This window comes from Pinus tabuliformis, chromosome 5_1, assembly GCF_031772625.1.
Source record: "Pinus tabuliformis cultivar Carrire ecotype Pingquan chromosome 5_1, CPIR1, whole genome shotgun sequence".
Lineage (NCBI taxonomy): Eukaryota > Viridiplantae > Streptophyta > Pinopsida > Pinales > Pinaceae > Pinus > Pinus tabuliformis.
The window spans coordinates 734,970,373-734,981,815 of record NC_142305.1 but is presented as its reverse complement, the minus strand read 5'-3'; the positions used below and the strand labels follow the sequence as shown (position 1 = coordinate 734,981,815).

General features: G+C 34.6%; 1 protein-coding gene across 1 annotated transcript; it reads right to left on the bottom strand.

Annotated features, from left to right (window-relative positions):
- Positions 1-1,238: 1,238 nt before the first annotated feature.
- LOC149167040 (uncharacterized) lies at positions 1,239-3,553 on the bottom strand. The gene is made up of 2 exons (XM_089431445.1): positions 2,475-3,553; positions 1,239-2,280 (listed from the first exon to the last, which is right to left on the bottom strand). Exon 1 carries the CDS (start codon positions 3,222-3,224, stop codon positions 2,784-2,786), a length of 441 nt encoding a protein of 146 aa, XP_089287571.1. The 5' UTR covers positions 3,225-3,553; the 3' UTR covers positions 1,239-2,280; positions 2,475-2,783.
- Positions 3,554-11,443: the final 7,890 nt, after the last annotated feature.

Below are 11,443 nucleotides of genomic sequence, written 5' to 3'. Positions count from 1 at the left end.
CCATAAATGAATGGCGGGTGTATATGTCCACCGATTTTGGCAAGGTCAAAATCGAATGGTGGGCATATACACCCGCCGATCGAATGGTGGGCATATACACCCGCCGTTCATTTATGGCCCGATAGCATGGGAAATATGGCTTGCCCAACAGAACTTGGTCATCATTCCACCAAAATCGAACGGTAGACATATACACCCACCGTTCATTTATAACCCGATAACATGGGAAATATAACTCACCCAACAGAACCTGGTCATCATTCCACCGCTTAAAGAATTGATAGACAATGCTATGTAAAGTGGAAGGAAATTGATGCACGAGAGGCGAGGTCAAAAGAACCCAAAGTAGCAATTGTGCAATGGATAACGTAGAGCAATTGTGCAATGGATACAGTAAAGCTAAAATCTTTTTGTTTTGCGAGGTTGAAAGCGATATTGCTCCATATTTCTAATGTGCTAGAAGAATAATGGGGTTTGAACATGGGTCGGAAAGCCACAAGTTGCCATTATTTTACGGAAGTTGGGGATTGAAAATGGGTTGGAAAGCCACAAGTTGCTATTATTTTTCGGAAGTTTCAAAAGTTACTTGTCAGAAGTTTCAAAAGTTACTTGTCAGATCACCGCGTTGAAGGACAACACTTCACAAAAAGACACAATTTTACTATGTTATTTTGAAAAGCCGTAGTTTATTTGGGGTACATTTTGGAAGGTTTCAGGTTTTAATTTTTGGAATCACCAATTTAATTTATAAACTCTTTACAAAATGTTCCAAATTTTTTTAAAATGATAAACCCATAAATACAATAAAAAAAACCTATTTAAAATAAATAAATTATTTCACCAAATTCAACTGAATCTCCAAAACTTCATGTTTAAAATCTACCTTTTTAAAATATAAACCTTGAACATAAAGCGTTTAGTAAATGCGTTGACTTTGTTTTTTTATTTGACCAAAAATTTAAAGATGTATGTAATTTACCTTAAAACTAATTTTTTTGGATTATTTTAAATCTAATTTTTAAACCGTGATTGGTTGCTCTACTCTTGTCTTATTGAGTCGTCGTACTCAGGGCTCCAATATTCATGAACGATGGTATGATAATTTTGATATTTTATTTATATGAGTTTATAGTTTTGCTGCTATCAGTGTTTTTAGACCATTTATATTATTTTTTTTAAATTTTGTTACCATAATCTCATTCCTCCTATCATGTAGATACTAACTATCTCTACAAAAATTAATCTGTAAATTAATACATGGTTTATTGATGTATTATCCATATCTTTTACCTTTTTTTTCCAAAGAAAAAGGCTAGAACAAAATTAGATGTTACATTTTACAGAGAACCAAGCATCATCAAGTCAAAGGACTGATGCTAAGCAGAGATATGCAAAAAAACAACTAATATATAATAAGGAGAGATATGCAAAAAAACAACTAATATATAATAAGGAGAAAGCTAGGCTTTCCTCCCCTTCTTTTTTCCACCCTACTCCATTCTCCTTGAGATGGCATATCAAAGACAAGTGCGAGTTGAAACCCAGTTTCAGGCCTAGCATTGTCCTTTTCTGAGTCCGAGTTGTCTGTAGAGTGGGTATGTTTATACCCACTAGTATCCATATCTTCCGGGTTGTTTGCTTTTTTTTTTCCTGTTTATCCTGCGTTCCATTGTGGTCCTGGGGGACTTCCCCTTGATTTGTTGGTACCTGTGTTGTCTGATTGTTCCCGGGTTGTATAGTTTCCTCCACAGCTTCCTCTTCCTCCTCGTCTTGACCGGGTGGAGGGAAATTCCATCCCTTGGGTTGTTTCCCATTCCTCTTCTTTCTGCTGGTGTCTTTCTTGCCTTTTGGGCACATATTTTGTAGATGCCTTGTTTGTTTGCAGATTCGACATCTGAAGGTTGTGTTCTCATAGTCTAGTGTCTGAGTCCAATGCATTTGTTTATGGATCAGTTGTATGCGGTCCGGTAATCCTTTGCTAAGATATACTTCTACACATATTCTGGCATGGGTGAAGATCCTTTCTTCCAGTCTTTGGGTATCTGTCTTAATATATTCCCAATGATGTTCCCGATTCCTATGAGTACTCGCTCCTCCTAGAAATGGAGTGGGAGATTGTGCAGGCAGATCCACACCGGCATTCTAGAGACCACCATAGTATTTGCATTGAAAGCAAGGAACCATGGTGTGATGGAGAGGCCCGTTGAACCCCAAAACCATGGACCTACCTGAATAATATTGTCCCTAACCTCTGTTGAGGGGAGTTTTACAATGAAAACCCTTTTGAACAGAGGTGAATTTCAAAGTCTAGTGACCAATTAGTCAATAGGTTTTGGCCAAAAACAATTAAAATGACAGATAATTTCTTGAGATTCAAAAGCAACACAATGCTCATTTGTTTCTGAATTTTCGATGGTAAGTTCTGGAATAGAGTTCAAAAGCTCCACAATGTATGGGCTAGGGGATGTACCAACCTGTTTTTTTGGTTCTGCAACTGTTCTGTTCCCTTGTAAGATGTTCTTGAAAGAGGGTCCTCCAATTGGTTGCTTTTGTTTGGCTTCTGTGCTTTTCGAAGAACTGCCCCCAAAGCCATTTCCAGCCTTTAAGTTTTTGATGGCAGCTCCCACACCCCCCTCTAATCTCAAATTGAGTATTATGGAGGATGCAGTTTGAATATGGTGTTCTTGCAGAGACAGAATATCATGTAATACTTTGCCTTCGAAGTTCAGGTTCTGTATTTGAACAGGGTAACCCGCCTTTTGCATAATGCTAACTTTTAGCTGCTACACAATATCGCCAGGGTTTACCCATATTAGCAAAGAACGCCCTTCAGGAAGTTTGATAAAAATTTGGATCTGGGTGGGCGATGACACTTGAATTGTGCCATACATTCCCAGAAAGCCCGGAGTCCTCACTTCAATGGGGGGTCTAATAGACACTGGGGGGCGAAGGGAACGCGTGGAGGTTGGGCAAGGCGCCAAGACCAGCGTAGCCAGGCTAGAAACCCTCGCACAAGCCGTCTGAGCCAAGGGGGAGCCTATGAAGCCACGTGGAAGACAGGGGCCAAGGCCCGAACAAAGAAAAATTTGGAGTAGCTGAGCCCATAGAGCTACATTCGCCCCCAACTCCCTCTGTCCAAAAACGGTCCATGTTGGAGGCACACAGAACGATCGATTTCGGAAAAAAACACCGTGCAGCGGCCACCACCCGAAGCCCAGGTCCATCGTCGCCAAGATCTAGGGGACGATGCTCGGGCCGCCATGGTTCAACCTCCCACCTGAGGAATGACACCGCATCCATTGAACCGAGCACCCCGGAGCCCCTTGTGACCCCTGCAAATAGAACAACCACGCAAGAATGGTTTCATGGGGACAATAACCAATGAGACAGAAGCAGCCCATATGCCTTGCATCAACCGACGAGACTCCCTGCGAACAAGGCCAGTCGGCCACTTCCAGCAAAAATTTTCCGCCATGTGAAGCCCTAGTTTCTATTTTCCCCATTTTTTCCCCGAGATCCCCTTCATTGTTATTAAGGAAACCAGGAAACCATATCTTTTACTTGCTTAAATTATGTTCCATATTTCTTTTAGTTAGTTAAAATATGTTCCACGTTTGTACTTATTCACAAAACCAAATCTATCCGAGTTTTAATGAAATTGTACTTCACCATCCAGGTTACATTTAATGAGGTGTAATTCCTGGCAAGTAACAACTTCAAGGCACAATCACTTGGAGCATTTCTTTGCTAGCCATTCTGACTTGAATAATTGAATTCTACAAGGTGATCGGCCAAACTAATGTTTCTGGCGGGGTTTCATTCAGATTTAACTTCTCCAAACATAATATCTATGTAATAAAGCCTAACTTACAAAGCCTTATTCAAAACATTATAATTTTATTCAGGTTTAACTTCAAAATCATTTTCATGGTTTTAAAGGTTTATGTATTTTGTATATTTTATTTATTAATGTAATATATAATATTTTTATATAACTATTTTTTAAAAATAAATTATCATATTATTTGTATAATAATAACATATTCTTATTATTTCTATTATATTTAAAAAAAATCTTAAGTAGTTAGTTTTAGAATACATTTTTTGTTTTGTTTTTTAAGGTACAATTGTGTTTTTATTGTTTTATACTTTAATTTAATTATATTTAAACTAAGTTTTTATAACCTTTGTTTAAATGTGGGAGCTAGTTTTTCAAAATTTAGTGATTAAACTAAGTGACATGGAACCCTAGCTATGCAGCCTTGTTAGAAATCAAGATGGATAATATGGATAATATATCTTCACTAACTATGCGGGTTAGAAATCAAGATGGATAATATATCTTTAAAATCCACTCGAATTATATTTAGATTCACTTGAGGAAATCACTTAAAAAAATATCTTCTCAACTTTTCACATTTTTTCTTAAGCTTGGTATTATGAAACAAAGGTTAGGGAGTTGTCCCCTTGCAGAACGAAAATGGCCATTGAGAGTGAATTTGAATGTCTTTCCACAAATCTCATGGCTTAAAAAGTTTACTTATTTATTTATTTCTAAAGTTTGGAAAATAAGTTTATAGATGGAGGTAGCTATGACAATGAGGGTCATCTTTCCTTATTCTTTTTTGAACTTTATGAGATTGTCGAGGGTTTTTGTTATTTGAGTATATAATGGTAGTATTTGTATATAGATTTTGTGTGGTTAAAAATTTATATCTATTGTAAATTATGGTGATGTTTTACATGCATCACTCACTAATGGTTTCACCTTTTTTCTCTTCTTAAATGAAAATAGAGTAGCTATAGATTTGTTCGAAAGACTTTTTAATTGTCTATTCTATAGGAACTTTTGGTTCGGCAGGGAAATGATGTTTTTAGCCATCTTTAAGTAAATTTGTGAGTAAATCTATTGTTTAATTGTCGTTGATATGTTGGTTCCTTAACCTTTTTTGACATCCAATCCATTATGTGCGTTGTGATGGTGTTTGCTATTGATCTCCCTATATCCACCTCTATGCACGATTTGTGTTGAACCCAACACAACCTGTGCACATGAGCTCCCCTATACTGTATTTGGTTATAGGGTGTTCATATTCCAACACATTGGAAGAACCATGGGTGCTTGAAAAATGTGGAGGTTGTGGGCTTAGATTTATAAGCTACAAATTGATTGTGGACTTAGTGACCAAGAAAAATAAGGTGCACACACATTAAATTTGGTATGAATTTTAAGACAAGTAACCCAAGTTTTTATGCAATTTGGGGAAATCTAAACTATATATAATGCCCACCTCCCCTTTTTTACACTTCCACATTGTATGAGTGTATACCTTTTGACATTTATCGGTCAATCAATAAAAAATATGTAATTAGGAATTCGTTAATTCTTGCCGATGTAGAAAACTATTCCTCAAGATTTTAGAATTCAATTATATTGCTATTGTTTATAGGAATTATGTTGATTTGGTAGATTTGGATAACAAAACTAAATCTATGTTGAGTCTCATACAAGAAGAGGAAGATTCATTTGCAAAGCGAGTAGATATGTACTGCATTAAAAGGTTGAAGTTTATTAATTTGATTGAATATTATCATAGACCACACCATTCATTGACAGAGGCATGACCACTTGAAAGGAGAATCCAAACAAAATTCTTAAAAATAAGTCTAGTTTTAGGATGCCTCATCTTTTGATGGTTTCTTGGAATCGCCTTTTCTAAAGGATCAAATTTATACTAAAGAGAGTGTCATTAAACAAGAGGTGATCAATATGCATGCCAATTTTGCATTTGATTTAGAAATATATGACATTGAAATTATTAAGCCACAGGTTTACAAAATTAAGAATGACGAGAATTTTGATTAGGACATTGAAAACATGAGTGCATTAACAAGTTTTGATTCTGAACTAGACAACCTTGTATGCAAGATTTCGGAAACTAAAAACATCAACAATGCATTGAGGCGAATGGAAGGCAAGATATCATATCTAGAAGAGAATAACTCAAACATTTTGAGGTGATTAACAATGGAGAGCCTTAAATATAAACATCTGAAGGGAAAAAATAGAATATTGAAGAAGGATAAAAGTTATTTCAAGGAAGAATTGTTTTTCCTTGATTGCAAAGTCCTTGTTGTAAAGGGAATTGGACATTGTCAATGTAGAGAACAACAAATTGAGAATGAAAATGATTAAGTTTACTTGTTCAGTAAAATGATGGCTATTCTATGAAATCACCATTAAGAATTTTTTCCTTCACTCCATATATATTTCCTTTATGTGTTATAAAATTTATGTTACATATTTATATATGACTTTTCTAACCCACCTAATTCATTTTATCTCCATTCTATTTAGATGTATAGGTAAGGATTCACAAAAAGACACAAGGTGGATATAACAAGGGACACAAAGCTAGAACAAGTGTGTCAGATCACCTTCCTGCCACTTACACTTCTTTTCATTCTCCCAATTTTTTAGGTTATTCCTACTTAAACTAGGGTTGATTAGGATTGCTTCATGGTTTTTTTGGGTAGGCTTTAAGTATAGAAAATTTAGACCTACTGTGCAACATGGAACTTAGATTCCAGGTTGTAGATTCCCTCCTTCTTAAGGGTTCGAGAAAAAATTATAGATTATTTAAGGAATGGTGCACAAGTTTGTAGGTGGGGTTTAGGCCCAAGATTTTAAACTTAGTAGCTTTGAGACCATGTGTGAGGCCCTTTATGAGGGTCTCAAGACTATAATAAAATTTTATTTTTTATATAACAAGGAAAATTTATGGAATAATAGTTCTCCATTTATTCTTTTCACACACGTGCACATGTGTGCACGCACACACACATACACATTGTTTTAACAACACATATAGAGAAACTAAGAACCATATGCAAAAAAAACCGTAAGTGGGGAAATTAGGTGAACCTAGTAGCATACATGTAGATTAGAATTTACATGAAATGAACTTGAAAATTAACAAGAAAATAATTCTAATCTTAGTTGAATTAGTCTTTAGTAAGATATGAACCTATCTCCCTTCCTTTTCTTTTCGTCAAAACCAATCAATTGGATTTACCACCACTTCATCTAGGAATGGCTTCTTCAACTCCATATATCTACGAAACCCCACAAGTTCCCTAGCCCTCCATTCCCAAAACCCCAAAAACCACAACTAGTAGTATTTCTGATATCTAAATGTCTAAGATCCTTTTCAAATCGCAACTCATCCTCAGAACTCCTTTTTTTTCCAAAATAGTATAACCCCCACAAGAATCCAACCCCCTCAACCTCTTGCATCCATCCATTTATCTCCTCCCTTTCACTTCGATAATCTCAGCCCCCTCATTAATGCCTCATTTAACCCTCCTTTCATTTAATCCTAATACTAAAATATATTGATCCCTCATAAATACATCAACAACCTTCCTTTCATTTAATCCTAATACTAAAATATCTATGGTCCCTCATACTTGTTCTATTACAACAATCATATCAATCCACATATGAATCAAATCAATCACATTAATTTAAGAATAATTTTAAATCCTAACATTTAAAGCAATCAATGATATTACATTAAAATTAACATCAATATTAAACTTAACATTTGACTAATAACGTGAAATTAATTAACTTAATCAATCACTTACTTAATAAAATTACTTATATCCTTTATAACCTTAAACCTTATTAACTAATTATTTTAATAAGTCAATGAAGACATAATACACTAAAAAAACAACTCATATTTCTTAACATAACATATCATAATAATACTAGAGTATATGTGTGTAGTATGTATGTTTAGCAGGTGCATACATATCTTATGTTTGTATAACTAACATCAACCATCACACCTAATTCATGATTCCTATATTCCAACATACCACAATGACATATCAGTTACATGCACCAATCTTGATGGTAGAATTTTATTATTCACAACAAATAAAACATAAATGAGCATTCCCTACTTTATTAATAGATTGAGTTAAGCATTTAATACAAGGAACTTGAACTAGGTTAGGCACTATGGTTACATGAGAAAACCCAATAACGCTCCCGACTACTTCTAACACCCTACCTCCCGAATCTTAGTTCTATTGTCTAGGTCTTATCCCTCCTTTGCTAGAATATCTTGGAGAACTAACTCTATTGACCTAACTCCATATAGAACCCATATGCAAAAGTGGAATCACATTGACAAAACTTCCCCAACAAGAAACTGGAAGTCTCCATCACATGTCTAGGGGAGTGTGACCTACCATTATTCTCCCACAACTTCATGTTTTAGAAGATACATAGTGGGAAAATTCTCCACCACTTCGCATAAAACTAGGGTCAACACCCTCTCATGGACCATATTACAACATTGGTTCTTGGTGCTCATCATTGAATTATCTAATCGAGCAGTCATGTCACCTAAAAACCTACATTTTCCCAAGATCATAGTAGTGCATATAAACTAATACAAATACATAAGAACAATTTACATCATGCCATTACTCATTCGATGTCCCCGATATTTACCACTTACTAGTATCCTTCTTTGCTTATTACATAACCAATTGAATCCTGCAAGTTAGCTTACAACACAATTTCATGTATAACAATATATATTGTCATATGATTATAACTAAAAAATAGCATTAGACCTAGTATCCATGTACCATGACCTTTCAATCAACATACACAAACTAGAAGTAAATTATATGAATTGGTTCTCAACAAAATAACAAAGATAATTTATCTTTTTCATAACCTAAGTCCACATGTCTAAATTTGAAGAGTGAAAATATTAAATATTGTTTCCAAATAATGTATAAGAAAATATAATTAGGCCAACACTACCAATAGTTGTCTATGTCAAAATAGGGCATTACACTTATTTATATTTGATTTTATTGTTATGGTTATGGTTGATATTTTTTTTCCTTTGTGTTCTAACTTTACTTCCAACTTAGTTTATTAGCATGTCTTATTCATATTTGAATATGAAATGCATTTAACTTCTTCTAATATACCATGTATTTATCTTAACCTTGGATCTATCAAGTGTCAAGAAGGATCAAGTTTTTGAAAGTACACACATATTTTGACGCCAAAAAATTGAGAAACTGTTTTCACTACAAAAAATTCAGTCCTTCTTAACTCTTAATAGATACAAGGTTAACATGGATCTAGAGTGGTGTCATTTCATTCATTTGTTGTTCCCTCTTCCCTAGAATATATGAATTCCTTCCTATTACCTACTGTAGGTTTTAACTCTTTATAGTTAACTGTTGCAATAGATTCTTACTAAAATAGAAAATATGCAATGGTGCACACACACACACACACACACACACACACACACACACACACACACACACACACACATTATCATAGAGATTTTGATCGAGAAACCCAAACCAGGAAAACCATAAATATTTTTCAGAATATGTATTCTTTGAAGTATTACAATACGATATATCCAATGGCATCAATAAACCTCCAATCAATTTACCCTAGATGGGAATACAATCATAGTTCCTTAACCAAAATTACAAAATCATGGGAAAAACCACCATGCGCCTCAAAACCACTAAAAGAAAAAACTATGTGCAAATAATTGCCAAAAACGAACATAAAAAAAAAAACACCTTTTTTTCAAGGGAACAACCCCCAAACTCCCATGTAAGGGGGATTCACCCCCTTGCAAAACCCTCAAACAAGGGGGATTCCCCCCCTTGCAACCCCCCCAAACCGGGGAAGTTTCCACCCCCCTATGACTCCCCCACTATATACCATGAAACATACAACATGTTGAGCTAGATGTGTAAATAATATAACACATACCCAAAATTATCCCACTTATTGTTTTATTTACATACAAGGGTCCATAAAAGTACATGATCAACAAGGCTAGGCAATAATGCCCATCATTTATCTACATCAAGAGAAATTCTTAGTACTCATAAATTTTATCTGTGAATCCACAACATTATTCAAAATGTACACCTTCACCATCATCAACTTCTTATCTTCAATAATATCTCTCACAAAGTGATATTGAACATCAACATGTTTTGTATTGGAATTATTTGATGATTTATTTGCTAAGAAGATTTCACTATGATAGTCACATCTATCCTTACAACTTGTTATACCAACTCAATACTTGAAAATAATCTTTGGAACCATACTGCTTCCTTGCTTGCATGAGCAGATGCCATGTATTTAGCTTCTATAGTTGAGAGTACCACTATAGACTGTCTCATGATCATCCAGCTAAAATATCCTTCAGATAGGTTAAACACATACCCACTTGTACATCTTCTATGATCTATATCTCAAGTCCAGTTTGCATGAATGAAATTATACATGTCCACCACTCTATCTAATCCTAGTCATCCTTGATAGCACGATCCATAACCAGTAGTGTGACGCAAATACCCCAAAACCCTATTTACTAACGTATAATGCTCTCTCCCTAGTTTTGGCATATACCTTTTGAATACTCTCATTATTTATGCAATTTTTGATCTATTATAAACAATTTCATATGTCAAACTTCCAACCACACTGGCGTATGGAACATGGGACATGTCGTATTCCTCTTCCTGTTTCTTGGGGCAATGATATATAGATAAATTTACAACTATAGGAACATGTTCATTTATTGGTTTACATTCCTACAAATTAAACCTTTGCAATATTTCCTCGACATACTTCCTATGATTTATCCAAAGTTTCTTGTTTTCCTTATCTCTTTTAATTTCCATTCCCATAATGAAGTTTGCAACACTAAAATCCTTCATGTAAAATTTATAGGACAACTAATTTTTCACTTCCTAAATGATTTCCTTGTCATTTCCAATTAGCAACATATCATCCATATACAAGACCAAATATATAAAACAATCACCAACTAATTTGAAATACACATAGTGATTAACTTTTCTCCTTGTGAAGCTTATTCACAATTAACATAAATATCAAATTTTTGCTACAACATCCTTGGTGATTTCTCTAGCCCATACAAGGACTTTTTCAACATGCACATTAGCTCTTTCTTTCCTGTTGCAGCAAACCCTTCTAGCTACTTCATGTTGATTTGTTTTTCTAGATCCCCATGTAGGAATTTTGTCTTCGTGTCTATTTATTCTACTTCAAAATAAAAAGTAGCAACAATATATAAACAAAATCTAATAGAAGTTAAATTAGCAACATCGGAAAAAAATATTACTAAAGTAAATTCCCTTTATCTAGGAATAATCTTTTACTACCAAATGAGATTTGCATTTCTCCACTATGCCTTCTGCATTCAATTTCTTCTTAAATACCCACTTGTTATCAATGGAATTTATTCTAACTGGAAACTCCACTAGATCCCAAGCCTCAATTTTGTCGAAAGCTACCGTTTCTTCAACCATGCTTTTTTTCCATAGTCTTCCATCCTGT

Bases quoted from the DNA above. Each gene is read 5' to 3' on its own strand.
- LOC149167040 (XM_089431445.1), bottom strand. From the start codon at position 3,224: ATGGACCTGGGCTTCGGGTGGTGGCCGCTGCACGGTGTTTTTTTCCGA.